General features: G+C 33.7%; 1 protein-coding gene across 1 annotated transcript in view; it reads right to left on the minus strand.

Annotated features, from left to right (window-relative positions):
• The window catches only part of LOC124364963 (breast cancer anti-estrogen resistance protein 3 homolog), a 209,257-nt gene that overhangs the window by 137,493 nt on the left and 44,422 nt on the right, over nucleotides 1–27,342 (minus strand). The window contains 1 exon segment of the mRNA XM_046820816.1: nucleotides 1,705–1,856. Coding sequence (XP_046676772.1) covers nucleotides 1,705–1,856 — 152 coding nt within the window.

The raw sequence follows: 27,342 nt of genomic DNA on the forward strand, positions 1-27,342 counted from the left end.
AAAGTTTGCTCTTACTCACCAATTGAAAATTGGAATTTCAAGATGTTTATTGGTTTCCAATCGGAAGTAAAGAAATGCTATCAGTAGAAAGAAAGAAAGCGGAAGATAAAGTTGATTTTTCTTGGAATGAAGTTTGCTTTTCCTTGAAACTTATTGCGTTTACAAAAATGTATAACATAACTATTCTTTGCACGTATTACAAATCGTATGCTTTGATTTTTCCATTACTATGTAACGTTTTTTATACAAATTTTTCATTAGTACTATTTAACTTATTCATTCCGTTTATATCGATTGCTTATAGTTACTCCCATGATAATTCAGAATAGTTTGTTCTGCAAATTTTATTGAAGACCACGAGTTTAATTATGTATATTAATAAGATTAATGTAATAACAAAAGTCTAAATTATTACAGATCAGTGGTTACACTGAGCTTTTTTGACACAGCTTCATTTCTATCATACTGCACTATTATAAAATTATTATTCCAACCTGTCAGTTGTTTTACTTAAACGAATACAATGTAACAGTGTTGGTAAAGGCAAAATAAAATAATAAATGATTCCTCTTCTTCGAACAAAGGGCTTCTTAGGGTTTAAGTCTGTTATAACCCAGTGTGGGCATGACCCAAGGCCACGACGGAACAGCTCAGGGCTGTGAGGCGGGACTTGATGTAAGTCATCACCCAGTGTAAGAGCACCAAATGACAGATATTAAGAGAGCACATCATAAAGAACCTTGGAATATGAGTGACAATTCATACTGCGTAGAATTCATGTTTAGTCGATCTCAAACGTAAGTCTCTCTTGGGGATTGCATAGTGTATGTTTTCTATATTATCCATCAGGTCAAGGACGAAGAAGTTATAACACTGAGTTCTGGCCAGACTCTCGTACAGAGATGTATTTCTCACGGATTTTTGGAAAGATGGGATACCACAACTTACTAGTCTTCAGCGAGGTTTCAATTGAAGTACACAGCGTAGCAACACGGGTCAGCCTATAGCTGATGCTGATATGTTCTCACTGCTTGACCCAGGACGATTTCGACATTCGCTGGTGATTTCAACTCTCGCTCTTAACATCGTCGAGAGCGATCCCGAAACCTTGTCCGTTTTATTTTCCTGCATAAGGTGTGAGGAATAAAGATACTATATACAAAGTTTGGAAACAAAGCAAGAGGAGGAAATAGATTGTTTAAGAATGCGAGAAACCAATATTTTAAGTTTTAAAATACAATGACAGAACAAAGACTTATCGTAGATCTCTTGGAAAGAAACATTTTGTTAAGCCAAGGACAGACTCTTTAAGTTTTTTTTTTTTTTTTTTTTTTTTTTTTTTTTTTTTTTTTTTTTTTTTTTTTTTTTGAGAGAGAGAGAGAGAGAGAGGTATTAAATACCAGGAGTGTGAAATTGATTTCGGTAACGCAAGGCATATGACCAACTTTAAGGTTGCACATTCATATTTGCCTACAGAGAAAGTTATTTTTAATTTATTAGTATGCATCTTGTGTCAACCAGAAAATTTACGTTACTGAATAATGTTTCAATACCGCTTCTTTGTTTATCGCCTGTTACTTTTAATTCCATACAAAATACAACTAACGTCTGTTCTGACCAAAGGGGTAAATAAGCGCCCACATAACTAAAACGGTTATGAGTTATCAATACTTAATTCCCATAAAACATGGTTTTATGTCTTACCTCAACCCCTGAAAACTTTTCAAAGATGTTACTGTACTGCGTGAGGTCCAGAATGGTCAGCCATTGCGAAATATCCAGGTGAGGACCTGTCACAGGCATCTTGCGGCGAGACAGGGAGATCAACGAGGGGAACCGGAAACTCCATGCGATACCTGGAACAGTAGAAATGAAGTCAGATCCTGGCAAGTTAAACTATTATCGTTAATTTGATGTAATCAGAATTCTATTAAGATAACATTTATTTATTAAAATATTTATATCACGTTCCTTCAGGTAGAAAGAAAGAAAACAGTTTTATCATTCTACGAGTAGTGGAGGCCTACTAAATAGTATTAGAAGTAACTTATTGTCAGGCCGAAAGAAATCGGTAGAATTTAAAGATGTTATTTTTTACGGTATGTAAACATTCATCATATTGCGTACATGGCAATATCCTGAATTAATATGAATAAACGTTGAATCACAAAAAGTACTTGATCCTCTGGGATTCGAGTCCTTACTTTTTACGATTCAATTATTTTGTATTTTTCTGTTTCTCTCACAGATGAGTTTAAATAACCAAACTAACATATTACGTGCTGAAAACCTCGGAATACCTGTCGCGTACTTTCGGTGATTCAATGTTTATAGATATAATATAAATATAAATTTAATAAATGTAAAAAGTTGTTTGACAGGTATTTAAACACGGTTGTTCTTCATATCGATAGAGAAATTAATTAAATCGATCGTAAACTCTGCTAGTTTTGACGAAGGTCGAAATAGATGGTGTCTCTAGAGCATGCAAGATATTGTAATTATGTATTTCGAGAATTTCACTCAAATTTGAATATTCGATGAAAACCCTGTTTGTAAAAAGTTCGTTTGTAATGATTACAAACTACTCGTATCTTAACGGTTCATCTTCCGATCTCACGGCGAGATACTTCAGGTTGTACGCCCTAGAGATGTACAAGAGTTTAAAGGTATTTACAAGCATCGAAACCAAAAACTGTTGCATTATCAGACAAGATCTCAGCCACAACAACAAGGGTAACATCCGGCATTGGCAAAAACAACGGTTTTATCTCGCAATTAATCGCTCACCGTAGAATGGGCGGGGTTCCATTAACCGCAGCTGTAGTGACTACCTGGTGTCCCTTATTTGGTAGTGGGTCCAAATAAGGTACACCTTAACCTTGCCTTTGGTGCGCATACCAGTTCAGCGACCGTTCCTTACGTAATGTTGCTGATATTTATAGGAATTTCTCGTTGTCTCAATGTATTGTTCCAATTCTTTTAACTCTTCCACAAATTATTTATTGGTATTACTTAACGCTACTTTCTTTTAATTACAGGCTTATATTTTTAGTACTAAATTTGTTATATATAAACTGTAATGATGGCCCTTGGAAACAACACATATAGAGGGATGCCTGAGCGCCTGCTGCGTGGCATAAAATATACATTTTTTGAGCTGTGTAAAATAAACCTGATGATCCCCAGGCTCTGGGGATTAGCATATTTCAATGATAAAATTGTTTTGAAATTTCTCAGATGTGTTCCTAAGCCCTAATATTAAATATATGACTCACATATTACCCATAAACTTACCCTTTAAGGGGTTAACGTAACATCCTTTTCAAAAGTTGTCCGATTTTTACCAATCACTTGTATATTTTTGTATTTAATAATACAAATTTAAAATTATATATATATATATATATATATATATATATATAATATATATATATACTGAATATAATAGCGGATCAAATTCCTAATAAAAATCAAGGTAATTTATATTATCAGGGTGCACTGCTCAAGAAACAAAAGACTTTGTTAGATTTCGAACTTTTTCCATCGTTGTAATGTAACAAAAGCTATACATATAACACTACATTTCGTGAACTTGTATCTGACCACTTCTTCAGGCGCCAAACATTATCTTAAAAATGTACATAATTTTGAAAAAATTAACATATTTGGCGATGGGCATGTCAGAGTCATACTTGATAATAAAACAGTTGTGTGGTATACATCATATACCTCCATTTATAGATACAAATATGTACCTATATTTATAAATCATGATCCAGAACCACATTTAGACGTATAACAAACTAAATTCATAGCCACAACAAATTATGTACGTATAAAAGCAATGAAATAGAGACTAGCAGGTTTTATTAATTTTCATTCATGCTTAATAGTGTGTCTTAGGTTTTGACACCTGAAGCAGAGCACTGATCCTATTTCCAGAAACGTTGTGTTTCAGAAACATAATTTGAGAAATAAGAATATTGAGTTCTCTCATGGCCGAATTTGTTTGATCTCTCAGGCGGGCGTTGAGACAAGTCTGTGTCAGTTTTCAGACACTGCATTAAGCAGAAGGTGAAATCAGCTGAACTCAAAGTATTGAAACAACCCTTCCCACCACACATATGTTGTGTGTAACATTTAACAAATTCCAGAAATAACAATTCTTTCTAATCAACCGTTGTCAATAACGACCTTTAAAGAAAAGTCGATTCGCAAAGGAACAAGAAAGTAAGACTAAATTCTAAAGATTTCCTCAAATGGAATTTAAAAATTCTTTGCATCTCAAATTGGATACCAATTAACCATGGTTGACAAAACAGCTGATATATTACTATAACATTGATTAATCAAAATCACATCCATCTGCTATTGCAAGGTAATCCATTATTGGATACCGTAATTCCATCCGGCCATATAATGACTCAATTACTGTTCTCCAGCATTACGGGGGTCTCACAGAAGCCGTATCGAGGCAGGATCGGTTACCCGTGGGCAGCAATTATGTGATAGGTGTAATGTGAGAGGCAGGGGAGCGGGATAAAACGATATCAAAGGGTTTCCGAGGTAGTCTTTTGCCTTTGTTTCGACAATTGCTCTATCGTTGAACACCAATGTATCCGGCTTTTGTTGTGTGTATAAAAAATACAAAAATAATTCTACTAGAAGCTCAGAATTTCAATTTGAATATCTCAACTTATAATATCATTTAGGTAATTTATTGCGAAATAATTTTATTGAGTACACGGAAAAGTATTTGCAATAATATGATTAACCTTTTAACATAATACTAGGTTCTTTAAAAGAATCATATGGACACAACATTAATATTTTGATAAAATTAGTATTATAGCTCTAAAGCAATCCATGTTTTACAAGAAAATCCTACGCTTCATTTTAATTTTAAATGTTACTGTTGCTAATTAAGAATTTAATTGTAATTTACCTACACAGATTGGAATTTTACGATAAGTATCTATTGTATTAAGACAGTAAGTACAGTATGCAGGAGATGAGAGTGGGAAAGTTTGGAATGATAGAACTCACATAATTATTGTTAAAACACGTATGCCAATACTCTACATCCATGGCTGCACCGATTTATTTCATGTACTAAAACTAATATGCTTTACATTGGTGTGTAACTCTATTGTATTCGCTTTTCGTATTAAAAGTAATGCAATGCATTTTATAATTGTTAAACTGAAGCTTCGATCATGAATACTTCTGAGTAAAGGAGGATCTTCAGAAGGATCCATGACCAAGGACTGAAGTCATAGTATAGCTTCGTTTCTCTAACCTTTTTCTTCTTAAGCAAAAGAGGCGGTCGAAGAACCCTTGGTAGACGGCAGGGTTGAAGAAATTAATGGCTAAACTTGGGAGCACCGCACTGCTCATAAAACCAATATACCTGTAATGGCCCTTAGAGACAGTACTAAGCGAGTAAGTTATCGCTGGGTGCAGCAGAAGCTGTAATGGACATGACCCACTGTACAGTTCAGTGTTGCAAACAATTCTGGAAACAGAGGTTGGAGTTGGCACAGTACCGGCACGACCTTGTCACAATCATGGTGACTGTCGTTGTCGTTTGTCGGTAGCTGTTGTTTTGTTTCGCGCCTGACTGTGACAGTCGCCGCTAAATCCCGCTTTCACCGCTTGGCGCTGCTGCAAGGTCGGGAACCGCCTAAATAACAGAACACGCCTCTTTCGGTAACGGTATTAGGATGCCTAGCGGTCTCTAGAAATGTTTAACATCTCATTAAATTTCATAAATACTTGCGTTAGTATTTCTCTGACATAAACCCAAATTTTTACTTTTTATGTCCTACCAAAACCTTTTCTCTGATAAATAGAGAAAATATTTTGCTTAAGAATATTAATGGAAACCTGCTGTGGATAAGCGACTAAATTATCGGCTTCCACATCAATTAACACAAAAAAGTGTATAAATTAAAGGTAGACTATCGATAGTTTTGGTTCGATTCTATTAGGGTACCACAGTCAAGATCGAAATACTTAATCGATACTTATCGATAGATGATAAGGACGAACCATTTTGGAACCAATTCACAGCAATATTAGCGAGTGAACACTATTACTGCAAATGTATATACAGTAAGTTAAATATGGGTTAAACAAATATTTACATAGTGGGAAAAACAACCAAACTTTAACGCTACTCTTTTACGAAGACAACTTACATAATTTGCACAATAATGTGAAGTTTTATACTATTTAAAAAAGCTTTTAATGGTAAATTTGTATTTATTTTAGGGAAAATATATTGAAAACCAAGCCACAAACGATTTAAATACATGTGTATGAAATCTAGATCCGACTGGTCTAAATGTATCGAATTAGTCTTAGCCGTGTATGGTTTCGATAAGAATATATATTTCCTACTGTCATATGTCCATTAGTATTGCACTAATCGGTTATCGTTAACCACGTTGCCGCTGCAATAAACCGAACGACTGAATGCTGTGGATTTAAAGTCTAATGTTTTATAACAACATTCCAAATCCAAGAAAGTCTATATACCGATGATCTATAAAGTAAAATTTGTTAGTGAATGTTTTAAATATGTTGGTCTTTATGAATATAAGGCATAATTATGATAATTCAGGATGAAATTTAAATATCATCCATCTGAAAACTCCCTCTTTACAACTTTCATCCGGTCGAAGCCTCCAGAAAACTCTTAATTTCCTCTTTAAAAAACAGAATCGGTTTAGTATTCATCTTGAATATAAATTCAAAATCATCATCCCTTGTGCCAGGAGATGAATGCTTAGTAGGCAAGCAGTAGAGGTTCAACAAAATACAGACATCTCTCATACATAAATCGATGGGTTAAGGTATTTATGAAGAAAACGTCAGTGAATTTTATTAAAAAGTATTCTGAATGGATTCGTCTATAATAAATAATTAGGAAGGTTTGCGAAGTTTTAAATTTGACAATCAGAAACTAAAACGTTTACATATTCGAGTTTTCAAAAATATAATAATAAGAAAATTCAAAACAAATGACGCAAGGCAATACGGTTTAAACAGATGAATAATTGGAAACACTACCCGGTCGGTTACGAAACAAGCGTGTTGCCTTTGAATAATTTAGAGAAACTGCTAACTATAAAAAACGTGTTTTTTGTACAACTGCTCTAATTCACTCCCCGCTTGTTTGGCGTCTAATAATTAAATTTGAGTACTTGTACATAAAACACTAGCTAATATCTTCCAGTAATGCTTGTGCTTTGTCCACCTTTGGTATAACAAAATGGCTCACGAAGCTATACTACCACTACGCTATGTTATCACTAGGCTATGTTACCACTAAACTATGTTACTGGGATATGTTATCACTAGGATATGTTATCACTAAGATTTGCTATAACTAGGCTATGGTACCACTAGGCTATGTTACCACTAAACTAAGTCACTATGCTATGATATCACTAGGATATGTTATCACTAAGATTTGCTATAACTAGACTATGTTATCACTAGGTTATGATATCAATAGGATATGTTATCACTAAGATTTGCTATAACTAGGCTATGATATCACAAGAATATGCTATCACTAAGATTTGCTATAACTAGTCTATGTTATCACTAGGCTGTGATATCTCTAGGATATGTTATCACTAATATTTGCTGTAACTAGGGTATGTTATCACTAGGCTATGTTACCACTAAACTATGTCACTAGACTATGGTATCACTAAGATATGTTATCACTAAGATTTGCTATAACTAGGCTAAGTTATCACTAGGCTGTTATCACTAGGCTATGTTATCACTAGTTTATGTTATTAAATCCACTATTACAGACCCGACAGGACTTTGATAAATAGTCGTTTTCCATCACTAAATGTGATACCTATTGACAGAAACGTCCAGAGGTTTTAATCTTAGTATCAAAGAAATCCTCTATTGGTTTTAGTATGAAAAGGTTAAAGGCCAGTTCTGCGATTAGTTATTTCGTTGCAATCTTTTGGGCACTTGGGCATCCTTTGTATCCATTTCTAATAATAATAATATAATGTATAGCATGAGAATGGTGTAACCACTATTTAAGAGAAAGGAAAAAAATGTAATACATTGGAAAACTTTCGAAGTGATTTGGAACTAGACGACGACTTATTTCTGTAAACATTATATTCCTATATTGCGGGTTGAGAAAGCAACTATTTGCTTGGTTGAGACTCGATGAGCCAGAAACCCACGTGAGACCTTGTGGACTGCAGTAAGATGGAGAAGCATTGTTACTGTAGGTGCAGCTCGTGCAGGTGTACCGCAGGTGTGAGTCTGAACCTACTCGGCCGTGACGTGAAGGTATGTGTGTAGGTATGAACGCAGCGCTCTGCAAATATCTCGCCAATACACAGATCAGTCTTTTAATGGTCCTTTACCTATATAAAAGGGAATTTTGAGAAGATAGAAGTAATACTTCTTTTTTAAACTTGCATCTCTGTTGTCCAGCAAAAGTTGAAAAATAGAATGAGAAATTTACAATTATACTTTAACGTTAGTAATTTTTAAAATACTCATTTTGGCTGAATGAAAATATTCAGATTTTATCTGTTGTCTAGAACACGTGCCCTACTGGCTAAATGCCGTATGGATGGCAGAATGCAGTGAAATCATTGAAGTCAACAAATATGACCTATTTCGACATGGCTTCGTATTTGTTGTTTTCTGGGTAGTTGTTCATTTGACCCAAAACGACCACTGTTAGGCACCTTCATATAGGTCATCTGGTTTCAAATATTGATCAAGTAACTAACTTTAAGGGACAATTAATTTCTTTTACCTGATTTCAACAAGTTAAATACCGAACTTTTCTGTTTATAATTTGTAACGAATATTGTTATAGATATATATATATATATATATATATATATATATATATATATATATATATATATTATTAACAATTTGTTATAAAAAAAAAAACAAAACAATTAAATTTAAATTTCAGCCCATAAGCAATTATTTAAAAAAAATATGCTTAACACCTGATTTGGTCATATGTTTGAAATGGGAGCGATGAATAGTTTTGTGTTCTTAGGGTTCTTGATTCAAGATCGTTTTACATGATCTATAAATTAGACATATTATTAGGCTTGCTGTTTGATGTGTTCTATAGGATATATGAAGTGTAAACCCAAGTTTGCTCTTGCTGCGTAAATCTTTAGCCAAAATATGGGACCAAGTGCATTTGTATACGCTTAATATTTATCCCAAAAAAGTTAATTTGTATCATTAAATTTTAGCCATTCTCTGTACAAAATATTCCCAGGAGTACTCATGAAAAATAAAGTTGTAGTACAGTTATTTAAATGTAATCTAAGAACAAAATTATTCTATAAAAGTAAGTTTTCTATCTCCACTCATCAAGCATAGGTATTTCGAAGCTGTAAACTTGGTTTTACACTACTGCTACATATCTTAAAAAATTAAAACCACGCAAATTCTACTTTTTTGTGCTATCTGCATCCCAATAACTGGCCTTACTAAGATAACTGTCGAGACGCTGCACTATAAAGGAGCTGAAATGGAACTAAACTTTTTATTCACATTAGCTTTTAGATTTGAAAATTAAATGTAAAGTTAATCTTCAAAACGTATGTATCTCATACTTCAAGCTTGAGAGATAGAGTTTATACGAACCTAATCAACACCCTCGGGATAACCATGTTACATAACTATCGTCGCCGCTGTAATTTAATGACATCATTACGAGAATCCCAACATCAAACAAACGACCGATCACGGGATTACCGCTGGCTGGAGCTTATTGCCAACATCAGAATCCCCACGGGTCCGGGGACTGTTTGTCCTCAGATCGGGGGCGCCGCGTCGCGACGGTCGCCATGGAGACAGACTCACAACCCTTCCGTGATCGTTAGCTTTGGTTCGTGCCCCCCCCTCCACCCCCCCGTCCACAGTAACACCCACGTGTTGTGGTCAGCTGGGTCGGCAAGTGGCTTTTGACACAGTTGTATTACAAGGAATGACACCGTTCTGATTCTTGGTAAATTGTAGCACAGCAAGAATTCATATTATTACATTGTAAAGAGTTACTTTCCGATCAAATAAATTACCAAATAAATTATTATATTATGTTAATACATTGAACGCCTTAGATAAAACAATAACACTCACTTACAATATGCAACACGCGTAATACACCAATGTTGCATATGTTGGATTTAAATGAATTGAAGTGTTGCCATATTTACATTCATCGTACTATATTTAATAAACATTACTGAACAACTTTAATTAAGAGTCATAAATCTCTTTTTAAAGAGTAGAAACAATAATACATTAAAATTTTAAATGCAAATCATTGGTGGAAAGGGCATCTAAGGAAAATATTACATAATGAAACCTCAAGATCTCAACAAAAAAGATATATAGAAATCCTCTTTCAGAAGGTGTCAGATTATTCAATCAATTCTCAGGAGTTTACATCCTTTTGTAAGTAAAAAAGGACAATTTATTTCAAATTTTGCCATTTTAAAAATGCTCTAGAACTTTTAAAACAACTAATCATCGATAAAAACTGTACAAAAGTCTGTTTCACCCTTCCACTTCCTTGCAGAACTAATCTGCCGCTATCTCACGGACGCTAAAACACCTGTGTAGCACCTACAGCTCTGGTGGCCCTGTTACAATAACTATAATTCAAATCGTTGCTTCACACTTAAATGTAGATATATACGCAAAACTCAAAAGCCGGCGTGGCTAATCCAGTTAAAGCGTAGCTTATCACCCTGGCATATTACCAAGCAACCAGTCTAATCTTGGTGCATTTATCTTCTTTCCAACAAGAAACTTGTAGTTGTTAATTAATTTATGCTGTTGTCCAGGAACGGGCACGGCCCAGGCGGCCTTGATAATGTGTCTGGTCTTGGGAGTTCATATATGCGGGCATATATCCGTGCTTAGCTGAAGATCTGGATGGCAAAACTATAAACTATTTAGTTCGTATATTAGCATATTATTTTCAATAATTCTATTCTTCATACTCGTTTGCACATAGAGTAATTTAGTTGTTATCCCCGTAATGAAACTTTTAGTGTGCTAAATTTGTCACAAAATACAATAATATCAAAGCAACTCAACTAATGAAACAGGTTGTACCTGATGTGGGAAAAGATTAACTCCATAAAGCACTAATGATGTGAATTAATTTATTATATTAAGCTTGGATGCGTTTTCGTTTGAAATATTTCAGCATATATCGTGAATACGTTTTAGCGAATTGGCAATGTACTTGTGATAATTAATAAGCTAAGTTAACAACATCCACTCTAGATAGTGATGTAATATTATGATTAGATTTATGCTTCCATTGAAGCGGCACATCACTGACGCAAATGTGAAGCTATTGAGGTACAAGGGTTGATCGGTAGGTCCAGTTTACTGCAGATGATGCGTGTTGTAGGTGGACTTCCTCAGTGTTAACCAGAACTAGTCTCTCCTTCTTCCAAAGTGACATGACTGAGGAAGTGCCCATTCATGATGTTAGTCCTCTCCGGAATATCCGGAATTTGTCACTCTGGATCCAGCCCAAATGATCTTTTAGAACTGAGTGCAATGGCTTTCTTCATCTTCTGGACTAACTGAATGAATACAGTTTTTATTTCTTTTAGTTGGTATATCCTTCAAAGCGATTTGACCATATTTGAACGTAAAATTTTTAAAGTTGAAGTCTTGTCGCCATGGAAATGTTTCTTCAAATTGTTTCGTGGACGAAGTAGAATTTAATGTATTTGTTTGGACACACATCCCTTCACAATTTTGAAAGGACTTAGGCTATCCTTAAGTTGTCAAGAGGTCCGTCAGCTTAAAGCACCTCATATGCATATATCATAAACTCTGACAACTATTAGCTTTTATGTAGCGGTCTTTCCAGTGGCGTAACTATAAGGATTTCAAAAGAGGGGTTACCGGAAGTCTGTACACATAGGGTTACTGGAAATACCCTAGCAAACGCCATGATTGTGAGTTGTCAAGTATAAATTATGCGATTAGCAACTGATCCATTGCTATAATGTATATTAACCTTCCAATATTTGTTGATTCGATTATATTTTAAAATCTCCAAATGACCTAAACTCCCTTCTTTGGCAGGTTGCAAGGGCCATCATCACATGCAAGAGTGGTAGTAACAGTCCTACTCCAAACAGGAAAAAAAAACACAGCAGAGGTTGGACTGTTATTACTATTGTACCAGCCAGTGTAATATCTGTCAATCGTGCTATAACTATAATGTATCCACCCCTGTTACAAATTGATAACCATAACAAGTACACTCAATTTCATTATGATAGTAAATATGATCGAATAGTGTGGATTCCTCATGATATTGTGCAAATCTGGTCTAAATGTTAATATTCTCAAAATATTGCGATGGGATGTGACATAAGATTAGCTAATAAGTGGATGAGGGGGAGGGGGTGTGATGATGGGATAGGGGCTGTAGGGGACGCATCCCTGTTTGGAGCAAACTAAGAGCAAGTGAGGGCAAATATTTCAATTTGTCGGTGTAATCAGGCGTGGTTTGAGTAAAAGCTCTGTCAGTTGGAGTATTAAATTTTAATAGTCAACTTGAGTGGTTCAAACTTCACGTGACAACTGTAATTAAAGCTCCACGGACAACCCAAATCTCTAATTCGAATTAAATATTAACGAACCATATTGATCTTCTGAATACAGCGGAAAATTATTACAATCAATTGTGTACCATAGCTACATAAATATAGACATAACACCTTCTCTGTCGGACAACACAGTTGGGCCATTATGACACAAGACCAGCGATTGTGCTTCTCAGTAGCAAGAGCTCTAAATACGATAAATAGTTATTGTTCTAGGTATAACCGTTAATGTTTATTAGCACTCATCTAGAACTCAGAATGGAAAAGATGAATTAAAGAGTTAGAAAAGGTTTATGTCACTTTAATTTGCTGGGTTTATATCTGCATTGCTTGTAAATTCTCATCTCTTACTAACATTTAAGTTGAGAATGCGCAGAATATACTGGAAAACGGCATCTCTTAAAGGAACTTAAAACTCCAAACACCCAAGCCTTACCTATAGTTCACATTAAGTGCAAGAAAAGACTATGGAAGTCTTAATTTCGTCTTGTAAAATAGAGTTCATGCACAGTTCTTTATAAACTTTGGGAAGTTCTTATAAAAGAAGTTAGATCTAGTTTCCAGGTATCAGACTTTAAGAGTTGACTGTAGTAGTAAAATGACCTTGTTACAATTACAACAATTTTAAACCTTTTATGGTAGAATATAATACAACGAACCTCAGTTTAGAGACACGATTCATGCTCATAAACGATTTTGATTTTTCCCTGCACACTGTATACTTCTTAAATATTTTAAAACTATGAAAGAAAGATTTGTGACTTTTTCAGTATTAATCATATTAATAATATTTTTGAAACAAGATATTTGCATAATTCTGGGAACAAAATTAGGGGTTTACAAGGTTTTGAGGACGTAAAAATTGTCTTGAAATCGAGGTGGCTGCTAATGGATCCGGATAAGTTCTCTTGTCAGAGTATTATTTTCATTCCGAATTTTGTTTCAAGTCCTGATGTGGAACTTGGTTATTAGTGAACCACTTTCGGTTCGTAGTAAACCTTCGCCGGACGTTTCCTCAGAAACTTGTTTTCTGTTGACATCCCTCGAGTTGCCCAGCTTCTCTCGTGACCCGACACTGGCCAGGTTCACTCTCTGTCAGTCAGCTGATGACATGTTTACCGAGGCCGGCAGGTAAGCTGTTATCTCTATGGCCCAGTTGTAAACCTGCCTGCCACAGACAGAGGCGACGACACAGTCCTTGGACTACCATAGAGTTTTCTCTACAACTTGGTAATTTTGGAACAATTTTATAAAATTTTAAAATGAAAATAACCTTAAAAATGAATTTCCAACATAAAATGTATACGATTTAACATTGATTATTTTATTAATCTAATTTATTATTGATATATTATCAATTAATTCGTATTTTTTAAGTACGTTACTGGCAGATTATCAATGCACAAATATTAAATCTCAAGTTAGTATTTACAAGGAATCCGTAGAGATTACCAAGCCAATAAAATGAACTATCGATGAGTCTCGTTATTTCAGCAAATACCAATAAAAAACTCTCAAATGCTCCTTACTCCCCAAAAAATTACTTTTACTTAATGCCATCTTTCAATGCACAATTTTTTCAACGATTCACAAAATTTACATTTGAATATGTCGTATAAATCCTATACTTGTAGATGCGCAAAAACGTTGACAATTATTTTATTATCGTTGTTATGACCATAGGATAATTCATACATGTATAGGCCTACTGTAATTTAACTCGATTGTGATCTGTACTGTTTACAAATCTGTAGTTGAGTAAATAATTTAATTTGATAAATTAGAATTTTGTTCTGATTTATTCTTTGTTACAAGCTTGTTATTAACGACGGAAGGTTTGAAAGGACAACAGATTTCAAACGTTTTATATGTTACAATAGGTTTAACAAAACGTTTGAGGATTGGAATCTATGAATCTATCCTCTTCGAAAAATTGGTGGGGAGGGGTTATTAATAAATATAACAATAAAGAACAAAAAGAAGAATAGGAGGTAAATAAAAGGTTTTACACGTAACCGGAAGCTGGTGGACTGCACTCCTGACGAAGAGGATAGATTCCAATCCTCGAAACGTTGTGTTATACCTTTGGTAATTGTTAAATCTTGTTTAATTTTTTCAAAACCCAAAAGTACTTTATTCATATTAAAGTAATCAGGTCACAAGTATGGAGCCTAACAGGTGAAGTATCAGTTTTACAAATTTAAACAAAATTACAGACGTGTGCAAGTAAAAACAGTATACGATTATAGACTACATCTCACCGACGTCATTTAAGTCGAAACGAATGTTTGGAAGATCCAAGCCAGCACATAAAAGTAATAAATATAAGGGAGTGTTGAGATACTGGAGAAGAATCAAGGGATATTTTAATTAATTATGCAATTAGGAATCCAAACAAGGCGCTAACGATGCTGACGATGTGAACACGGAATTTAAGCCCGTGGGATCAAAATATTAGCGGAGTTCGGCCTCACGGTGTGTAATTATAAAGGCTAAGTTACAATACTGTATGTACCGAACCAACATTGCTGTATTGGTCTACTCTTGCTTCCTCGGAAGGGCGAGAGAAAAATAATCATAAACTATTTTAAGTAGGTAAAAATCTTATGAATAATTATTTGCCTTATGTATTTTTTATTTTTATTACAAACAAAACAATATTTACATCTTACTTACTCATTGTCAGGGTTTGTATGATATGGTACTATATGATACAATACACATTACTATGTAATTATTATTTTATTCGTTATATAAATTTGTTATTCGATTTTAATAGTGCTCTATGGAATAACTTGCTAAAGGATTTTATATTTTTATAAAGATCAGCTCAGCTTTAGAAAAAAACACTTTTAACACTAGTTCTAAAAGGGATAGATAAACCTTTGCAGTAAACCTTACTTAAAACCTTGTTCCGGTATTGAATGAAAAAATTATAACTACAATCAAAACCTTTTGAATTACTATAACGAAAAATATCATATTTATAAAAATGTCTCATAGAAACAACCAATTTACAGTAAAATAAAGACCTCAGTCTGATTGCAACTTAAATTGCAAAAAACAATAATGTCAAAATATCCAATCTTTCACTTTTAAAGAGTATATGATTATCGATTTAATATGGGCCACAACACGAAAAGCTCATAGTCATTTATGTCTTACAAAGTAATCCAAATCTGACTGAAATGTTGTATACAATCAAATGAATTTAAAATGCGCATTGAATTGTATTAATAAACTTAACTGTTTGCAAATAAAGATGAATTAAAGTGCTCACTAACTTCTAATATAGTGAAAACCCACAGGAAGTCACAGTGGTAGACGAAATCTATTACTTTCCAAATGAATGCTTTTTAGTCTGGTAATGTACAAAGTTTTAACCATTATTATTTTTAACAGATGTAGTTCATAGCAGCCAACTGATTTGATGGATAGTTCAAGAAATGCGTGGTGGAATAACTTAACTTTAAATAAGAAATGTTTCAGAATGAAACTAAGTCCATCTGGAGAGTAAAATTCCAAATTGAACGTGAATCAAATCTGACGCAACTCCAGAAAATTAAAACAAAACCATCAAAGGTAGGAAGGATAAATGGCAACCGTGTCCCACAGGCACAATTACTCTATATCACAACAGAACAGAGCTGGGCGGACGTAATTTGTGCGGGACTGTAAATCACCGAGTTTCTGTGGCCAGGTTTTGTGTTAGTGTGAGTCCTCTAGAGAGTGTTGTTGTCAGCAAGTCTACAACATCTACCATGTACATCTACCTTACAATGTAGTCAGAGTAGACTGCTGCAGAAGCATGAGTGAGGTAATCAAAAACTATTTAATCACGCAGCATAGAAGAGTTACGCTACATTTCATAATTAATTTTCTATCAAGACATCCAACACTGATATAATCTTTAATTCCATTAAATACACAGGAAAATAACCACTCATACCGACAAATTGAAATGATATCCAGGATATTATTTGTTAGTTCTCAGATTTGGCAATAGGGCTGCGTCACGTAACTTTGATCGTTGCCGTTCAAATATTTATTACTTGACCTCTCACTTCCCAGAGAACAATCCGAGAGCTAACTTTTTTTAGCATAAATTTATTATAGCATTGGATCAGGTATAGCATATGTGTAAACGCATAGTACAATATATCTATCCATATATGCTTACGTTTGACTTATTTTTCATCACTCAATCTTATAACAAATAATTATTAGATCTCTAAAAGACAGCCATTCAGAGTTCCATAATTCGTAAAGGAACAACTGAAAGAAACGATGAATATTTTACTGGGAAACACTCAACTAACTGTAATTGTACTCACTTATTCTGGTTCACAGCGTGTCTAAACATTGCTCACACAATTAAAACTTGACTTAAATCATTCGGCCTTGCTGTATATTTTCAACAAAAATCAAAACTGGCCAGACCCAGTGATTTTTATCGTGGAAAATTTTAACGTGATTGATGGTGAACAATAAACAATTACTCATCAATCTGATCAATCAAAGATAAATCTTATCAATAACCGGTCGATCTGATCAGTCAAATATCAGTCTTATCAATCAGACCAATCACCAATCATGGGATCAATCTTATCAATCTAATCAGTTACCTATCAATATTATCAACAAACTGTCAATCTGATCAGTCAACGGTCATTTTGATATGAATCTAATCATGGCATATTTTATAATTTATAAGAATAATGAATCGTGAAGGAAACAGGATTTTTCCGGACATTTGCCATCGTTCAGTGAAACAAGAAATCAGTAACACTACGTTTCGAGATCTGCAATCTGATCTCTTCTTCAGGTAAAGAACTAACCTAATACATTCTTGTTTCACTGAACGATGGCAAATGTCCGGAAAAATCCTGTTTCCTTCACAATCCTTCCATCGTCAAAAATAACCTTCAAACAAAGAAATAATGAATCGTGAACGAAAACCCTTTTTGAAAATTATTTTATTTCAGACACTTGTTTTGGTATAAACCATCATCAGTGAGAACATTAACCTTCCTATAATTGTGGAGTTAATAACATTTATAATTTATGTTTTGTATTTTCTGTTTTATAGACTTTATTGACCTGAGTTATATTGCATCTATTCGCCCTAAGTGTCTTATTATGCACTCTTCTCTCTACGCCCTTTATCTTTACCTGAAATTAATTAATGCACTCCTATTTCCCAAACTTGTGGACTGGCTGATAAAGAGTTTAGATATGTCTATTGGTGTGCTGGATTCCCAGATACCGAATGTCCGATACTCCTGTCTGATTTCCTCCTTGCTATTGCTTTTTTTTTTTTATCTTTTTTTATATTTTATTTTTTATTCTTTTTGTTCTCTTAGGACAAGAAGCTTAAAAATTGCACTTAGTCCTGTAAGAACCTTTGCGCTGCTTCCGGAGTTATAGGATATTCAGGATGGGCAAGGTTATGGAGTAGGGGCCGCCTCCTATCGAGATCCATGAGGAAGAATTCGGGCACTACATCTCAAAGTCATCCTGGAAGAAGAAGGGGAGGCCAGCTCTGAACGAGCCTCTACAGTCAAAGTAGGCAGGGGGTGGCACACCCTTGTTGAGGTTAACAAGAACCTCTGAGGTAAGGGAACAAACCCCACCAACTCCAACAGTCATCTTCCACAGTAGATTAGACCTATCGAATTGCCCATGAACCCCAGAATCTAAACATTTGCGGTTAGTGATGTGCCGCTACTGGACATCCATAAGGTGGCCCAGATTGAAGTGGCACATCGGTTTTTGCTGTGCCCAGTGGTGGGTTCAACTGGTAGGTATAAACCAGCCAGAAGTGATCCCTACTGGGTAAAACAGGTTGTAAGTAATGCAAAAATACTACATCGCTTCAATGTATTTTCGTAAGCCAACAGAACTGAACTACAAAATATAGTGTAAATCTAGATGAAGAGGTATTCTCATCGCCTCATCAGGAGTGCACTACGATGTTTTAAGATACGATCTTTATGCATTGTAGGGGTAAAATCTGTGACATCGTCAGATTCAAAACTCTGCACTATGAGGAAGATAGAGCTAAACTCAATATTCACACAGATCAACACTTTCCACCAAATCTACGTTATGTGTAGCCGTACAGTTCTTTACTATTTATAGATCAAAATCATTTTCTTTTTCACCAAACTGTCAGAGCCTGAGCGAAAACATTAAATTTGTGTGATGAAATTTCAGTTTTAACAATGTTATGTTTATAAAACAACACCTTGTTTACTGTTGAGACCAAAGTTATAATGTACAAAACAAGCTGAATTGTTTGAAGAGAGTTGGAAAGTTGTTTCTTCACCCATCTCAATCCTCCACACTTGTTTTCTTTTATCAAACCGTTACACTTTACTTCAACCTTGCTTCAACAAAGAATATTCTTAAGCGTTTTATATGTTCTTAACTGGTACTATCTACATAAATACGTAATTAACAAATACACAATTTCCTAACTCCCAACGAGAGCCTTTAATTAAATAGTTTTTAATGTTATCACAATACACAATATAAATCATTGTATTTGATGACTTGGATCTTTAGTACGATTTCCAGGAACTTTAAATCCTGGAAATATAAATACAGGTTTGTGTAAGTCGCATATAATACGACATTCCACAACTATAACAACTAAAGATAAACTGAATATATGCACAATATAAATATTAAATAAGATTTTACGTGTTACTTAATTATTTAGTACGAGTTATTTCGAGTATACAAATTTTATTTTTCAATTAAATAAGTAATACGTAAAATTCAGTTCTTACTCTCATTTGTACTTTTTTGTTTGATCATAAAAGCGTTAATAAGACAAAAAAAGGATAAACGTAAACGGTTAATTTTGAGAGCTGATAATCTAAAATAATACTTAAAGAATTTGCGATATCTCACTTTTTGCGTCAATAGCACATTATAATTTTTTTTATAATAATTATAATATTATATTTTATTATAATTAATAATTTTTATTTTCCAAATGCAACCTAAAAACTATGCTAGACTTAGATTGTAAGTAGATGTACTTGAGGGTATTAAAGAAGACTAGTAAATTTGAAAATATTGTGAATACTTAATTTATAGATTATACCAAGAGAAGATCAGAACTAAGAATTTCAATTTTCTACGCATTCAGGTTAAAAGCTTTGTTTTAATAAAACAATAAATTTAACAGTGGAGTTATTTTTATGGAAAATCCATCTAATAGTCTATCAAGTGCTAGAGACTTTTGAATTAAAAAACACAGCTCTTGCATTTATTTTATTTCTATTTTATTTCTTCAGATTGTAGTTGTATGTTACTACTTTTCTAACAGAATTTGGTAATTTTCTCAGAGTAACAAAACTCTAATCCTTTCTCCGAGATATTATAGGCAGATATAGGCAAGTCGATAGAATTCTGAAGAAGAGTAAAAGACGGAGAAAGGGCGGCAGCTGAGCGGAATACAAGTCAGGAAGTGAGGAGTTTTGTTTGGTCAAGATTACCTCTGGATAGAGATAACTGGGTTCACAGATACGGTAACCGGGCTGCATTCTTTGTAGCAATCATACCAAAGAATTCTACGATAGAAATAACGCCCTCGTCTTGTTAATATCTTAATTCTTTAAATCAGTTTCACCATTTATTTGTAAATTTGATCCATGTTATTGAATTGTTAAATAATTTAATAATAATTGTTTAATAATTTATTCATACTTATTCATAATTCTGCTTCGCTCAATACATTTTTAAGAAAAAGAAAGATCCTACAGAAAATATAGTTTTTAAGTTTCCCATGCAGTAACTTCAGGTCACTTTTCCTATTTATTACTGCTGCATATATATACTACGTCCTTTTCATCAAACGGTTTCTTTTGCCAAGAAGCAGTCAAATAAAGTTTCGGGGTATTACTTTTCATATGAGAAAAGCTCAACTGCAGTTATCTTACTCAAACGATGCACCATTAGCAAAATATGATATTTTCGACTCCTAACACGTCAACGTTTTGGCGTCAAAACGTATTAAAAATTGACTTATTATACAAAAGTAAAGAAAAACAATAGGTTATGAACCACAAACGAGTCATGGCCGCCAGAAGACTGGTTAGGTTATTGAAGTTCAAAATTTGAAAAAATTACGTTCCTCCCGTACGTTAATTGGATCCTAAAAATCTAAATTTAGGAACACGTTTTGGAGAAAAGCTGCGACACTTTCAAACTAGAAAAAACTAGGCATTAATGGAGGTAATCTGCTTTTAATGCAGATAAATTTAAACTGCAGTTTATAGACTAAATCGTATAAAATTTACAAACTGAACAAGTCATGAATGTATAAATTACCGGAACCAAAAAGTGTAACCCAATTATGTTATAGGTATTTCAAATTACAGTATAGTTTTTATTTACAACAGTAATAATTTAATGATAAATAAAAAAGATTATCTAGGCAATGTGTATTTTATAAATGTAACAACAAAAACAGTGTAACATTTGGTTACTGTTTACTATTTTGAGGTATAAACATGTCTGACAGCTTGTTACGCAATCACTAATCACTAAACACATCGCTATTGTACTTGCGGATATTACTCAAATACAATAGAAATGGTTTTGCTTTGTTTGAATTTATTTGGAACAATGTTGTTTGTTATTCAATACATAAAACGATCTGGCAATAACTAATTGTAAATAACTACAATTAGAATGTTTTTATTCGATAGTTTAGGTATTCCTAATCGATAATTTGGTACCCTGATTACATTGTGGTGCTGGCCTCTTACTATACTGCAGGCAATACTTTAACTAGTTTTACTCATACCATCCCAATCGGAATTGATGAGTTTACTAAATAATTATTGATTTATCTTAAAGGAGATACTAATTCATTCCATATTACTAAATAAATAACAGGTAGCGATGTTCTTAACAATCTATACTTACTTATTTTAACGCAGATCATGTGAAATTATCAAAACAGGAAACGTTTGATAAAGTAAAATAAATAGAATTTTTTTTAAATTGGAAAACTAAACCACTTGTGAATTATTTTTGTAAAGCCTCTCAATTTACCCCTAGGAGTACATGTAATCTACAATGTGATAATATAATTGACAGGAAATAAAAGAAATAAATGTGTTAGTAGTAGAACTGGAGTAGAACCAAACTCAATGCGTAGGACAATGCTCAGTTTGACTGAAGGGCGTAGGCCGTGTCTCACCTCGTGAGACCAGGTGACGTTCGACATTGTCAAATATTCCCACAACCCAACCAATGCGTACTGGGTCACGGTTTCGATTCTGTAGCTCCAGTAGTTTTAGTATTGGCTGGGGTCAGAGGCATTGAACAATTCCGGTTTATAACCACCCGTTTTATGTTTATTTGGTTCACTGTTCATAACTTCGTAAAGGCGTTCCACGAAATGACAATGAAAATCCTGAACTAAAAAATTACAAATCATTTTAATGGTTCACGTAATAAATATTGATTTATTAAATTCAACCAAAAAGAGAAAAAAATAACCAATAAAACGGAGTATCGAAGAACGCGAGATAAAGTAAGTAAAATCTTTTCTGATCTGACCCTAATTTTTTCCGGATAAATGGACATAGATGAATATTAGCGCAAAATGCTCCTTTTTCGTGCTTATTTATTGTGAAATGTTGCGTAGTGTATTAAAGGGAGCAAAAGAGTTTAGGGGCCGAATGGATGTAGTGGTTACCCTACTATCGACTGACTGACTATCTTTAACGCTTTTCACCTATTTTGGTTCTTCCTTATACCAAAGAGTACCGTTTTACGATACATTGATTTTCAAGCCTCTACGACTATTAAGAGTAATCACCCACACGGACATACAAGGGCACGATTATAAGAAGGACCTGTCCGAGTCCTTCACAATGTGCAACAGATGGGGCTCCTTAATTAGGGGGAGTGATTATTAATTGAACACTATAATCACTCGTGTATACATCTTTAGGAGTAATCTGTAGTTATGACATTTGTTTAGTAATATATATATATATATATATATATATATATATATATATATATATATATATATGACTAAACATCACAATTTAAATTATATGCTTTAATAATAAAACAATGATGTAAAATATACTAAAATTATTAATTTATTAAAATTGTAAATAATTATGAAAAAGTTATTTAAATAATTTAATTAATTATTCCTTAAGGCATCAGTTAATCATTTAATATTAAAACCCTAATTACGGTTTGTTTTTTTCTGTATAATACCATTTTCATACTTTGCTTTTATTTGTTGTTGGGTCAAAAAACTTTTAAATTATTTGTCGCAATTTGTCGTACTTCCAGTTAAAATTCTCCTTCACGACTGTGTAATTTTTCTTAGGAGTGATGTGTCCCGCAAAAGTTCTGTTTTATGTTCTAGTGTTATAATTATTACTCGTATTCAAGATAAATCCAACACAAAAATCCTCCTACCTCACTGTTAAGAGACACAGGTAAGTTGCAACGAGATTGCAGATTGAGGATGTGGCGTCTCACGTCGATTGCAAAATATGCGTCATCGCCAAGGAAAGAACGCGTAATTAGAGGCCCTATTGAATCTGCGGGCTCGAGCTCTCACACATACACGTACACGTGTTGACAGCACATATGCGCATCACGTGATCGATAGAGTGAGGGTACGTAGTCAGCTAGATTAGCAAACATTGGGGGACTCCCATCACGTCTCGTTCATTGGAGTAAATTCTTGATTAGGATCTATTTAATTTCACTTCTACAATGGCTGTCAAAATTTTTTTAATTTAGTAGTGAAACGAGTTTATTTAGTGAGATAATTATCTTTGTGGGGACTTTATGAAATTATTTTTATTCTTTATAGTGTTTTAATTGTTTTCAAGATACTTATGTAAATAATAAATATGGTAGAAGTACACTCCACCAAGTGTCGTGTAATAAGATTCGCTGAGGTTGGATCCAAATTTTTAATTTAATTAGTCTGTAGGTACTATAGGTTGGTTCGTTCTCGAGATAATTGTGCGACAGACAGACAGACAGAAATTAAAGGTTTTACTATCTTTTAGCCAATAAATACACTTTTCTCTCAATAATTTGTAACGCAAGATATGACGTTTACTACTCTCACATCTAAAATTATTCTTTAAAATAGAAAGTGACCTACGTAAAAAAAAAATAATTTAAGAAACCTAATCAGTAACGTAATGGGTGCTCGGGAGGTAAATTTACTTTTGAATGCTAATCAAAATTTCATATTGTCGAGAACTGAGTAAATACCAACATTCATCAGAAAATGAAATGTAAAAATGTCTAGACTATTCAACTTAGTAGCTTAGTAGTTGTTAGTACTTGACTACCTGATTAATGATATGTTTAAGATAGACAGTGATAAAATATGGTGTATCTCAAGTGTCTTCCCTTTAAAAAAGAGGCAACCTATTTTCACAGTGCTAAAGTATATGTTACAAAATACAAATCTCTTGTTTTATTTGCGAAAACATCAAATTTGTATGAATACTGGGCATACACGCATTAAAATTTCAGGTTTTAAATTTATTGTTTAGCTTATACAATTACTTTCAAGCCGAACCACTATTACCATCAATTGAAGCCTCTATAAGATCCGGATTACAAAGTACGTATTCGCTAAAAATACAAATGAAAAAGTGGTTTTCACGTCATTGCTTCAACTTAATTTTTACGTTAACATCACTTTTAGTTAGATGACGACTGCATCAGATTCCGCTTAAGTATAAAAATAACCTATGACGTCATACCCACCGTATGTTTGCCGCGACTGACGTCATGTCTGTTATCAGCGTACTGCTCTACAGACGCACCACACCTGCCTCTTATCACACAACACAGCGGGGCGGAGTGGTGATGCCACGCGTCATGTCGCCTAGCTCCTCTTGTGTGATAACTCCCCGACACACAATAAAGTTCCCGTTGTGTCTTTTACAGACGGGATTAGGATATACGACCTTCGCAGCTAATACCTGCCGATAGAGATAGGCGAAGTGTTGGATAACGGGATCTGAGTCGGGGAAGTCGAGTGTAAAATATGTCTTAAATAGTTGATATATTCCTATTTAAGGTTTTTTAAAATTTTCAACGGTAATTGTATTCGATGTAGAAATAAAACATTTTGGTATCGACAAATTGATTAACTTTGCTGAGCGGTAGCGAAGTTATCATTTTACGGCCTAGAAAAACGTTATTCGTGTCTGCTTGTCCATCATCAACTCGATATCTAAAGAAATAAACTGAATTATGGGCTTGAAATTTTGCTTGAAGCTTCGTTTCTATACTGACCTATATCCTCATGTACCTTAATTTAACGGTCAAAATAGACATTTTATTCCGATGGATTTCATAGACAAAGGGACATCAGATCAGCCGTGTAATTTTTACTGAAACCAAAACACTTATTTAACAATAAAATGTGGAAGAGTTATTTTGAGAAGAAAAGTGTGATCATCAACCCATCTCCTTTGGTCATTTTTTCTTTATTTTAATTTCGACACTCGTTGAAGACAATTTATGTTTAGAAAAATAGTGTATCGTTATTGTACTCCCAATGAGAAGATTTCACCGAGGAGGAAACAAGTTAATTCTTTAAAGTGTTTGCCACAATGTTTTGTTTTAGAAGTTGAAAGTTGAAAGCCAACATCCGGCAATGGAAAAACTGAAAGGCAACGTCATTGCCGCTTTGAGTAACGAACACAATACCTATAGTGTGTGCAATAGCAAGGAGGAGTCAAAATCCTAGGCCGAAATCAGGTTAGGTGTAAAAAAGCTACCCAGTCTTGACCTAATTACTAGACAACAATAATTATGAAAATTATTACGACAGTATCAGTAATTAAATCCGTCAAACAGAGTAGTTAATATGATACCAGAAAATAAACACAGTCGTATGGAAAAAATAAAAACTTAAATCAAGGTATTATGTAACTCTGATGGAAAGTATTTCCGCTCCATTTTCATCTCACATTTAAAAACACTTTGTATACCCAAGAAGATATTTGTTTTAAAAAATAACTCAACACAAAATAGGCGACTGGGAATAACAGAGACTGTCTCCTCTTACCTGTGGTATATGCAGCTTTTATTGAGTTCACTTGGAGAAGTTAAAGAATGAAGAAAGATGTCAAAGAAATTTTACTAGGACCAACGGCTTAAAAGTGACTTCCGAACCACCACCAATGGCCGGGTAGGCGGCCCGCCTGTAGGTTCGCTTAGCGGTCACCCATCCTAGCAGCAGCCACGCTCGAAGTTGGTTGATTCAGTTACCTTGCGATATCCACTGTACCTGCTACACTGCGCCATTGTTTGGAGAAATACCAGTAATCGAAACGTAGAGTTTCAATTCTTAGGAATGCTAAATATTAACCTTTTGTACCATCCCTCATCGACATTAAATTTAAACTAAAAAGTGAACCCGTCAAAAGTCTGACTACTCCATACAGCCAAAACATCTAAAAATATATAAAACTGTAAATTGTAGCAGAAAAATTTAAACTTCTAAAACCTTTACAAGTCAGTCCCGATTTGCCTGGACAAACACTCCTACATTTTGATAGCTTCAGTTGATGAAACGGAGGAAATAAAATAATCCGAAAGCTGTACGAAATAACTTAAAACTTCCTTTGTCATCAGAAATATCCATTAGAATTAGTTTGCGAGTAACAGTTCTACAAAGTTAACGACAGCTGGAACTCGTCTCAGCACTTTCTTTATTCATTAAAGTTTAACTAAGTTATAAAAGCATTCAAGAAAGTTTAATGCAAAACTGAGTATAAAGCTTCTGATTTAAGCAAATAATACAGTTCTTTTCCACATCAGTTAAATTCTTTGGATAATATTTGGTTTAAAATATAGCGTTGATCTTATTGCTATTGGTTGAGGTAAACATCAACCAAGCACACAATTGTATACCATGTTTAATAACAAGTCAATAATTGAATATCAATTAATACACTAATTATTGATGAAAAAATACAAACATCATGCTCTTAAGCATTTACAAAAGCATTGTTTGTATGCATTAAAAATGTATTATATCGCCTTTCATGGGATTAAACTTATAAATATAAATATAAAAGTATTTTAAATTAGTTATATGTGTGTTTGTTAGTGTATTTCCGATTTATGTATAGTTTCATATCGTTGATGTATATATTATTGCTTTTAATTTTGAAGGATTAAGACCAAAGTATTTTAAATTAGTTATATGTGTGTTTGTTAGTGTATTTCCGATTTATGTATAGTTTCATATCGTTGATGTATATATTATTGCTTTTAATTTTGAAGGATTAAGACCAAAGTATTTTAAATTAGTTATATGTGTGTTTGTTAGTGTATTTCCGATTTATGTATAGTTTCATATCGTTGATGTATATATTATTGCTTTTAATTTTGAAGGATTAAGACCAAAGTATTTTAAATTAGTTATATGTGTGTTTGTTAGTGTATTTCCGATTTATGTATAGTTTCATATCGTTGATGTATATATTATTGCTTTTAATTTTGAAGGATTAAGACCAAAGTATTTTAAATTAGTTATATGTGTGTTTGTTAGTGTATTTCCGATTTATGTATAGTTTCCATATCGTTGATGTATATATTATTGCTTTTAATTTTGAAGGATTAAGAC

Source organism: Homalodisca vitripennis, chromosome 6 (genome assembly GCF_021130785.1).
Source record: "Homalodisca vitripennis isolate AUS2020 chromosome 6, UT_GWSS_2.1, whole genome shotgun sequence".
NCBI classification, from domain to species: Eukaryota; Metazoa; Arthropoda; class Insecta; order Hemiptera; family Cicadellidae; genus Homalodisca; species Homalodisca vitripennis.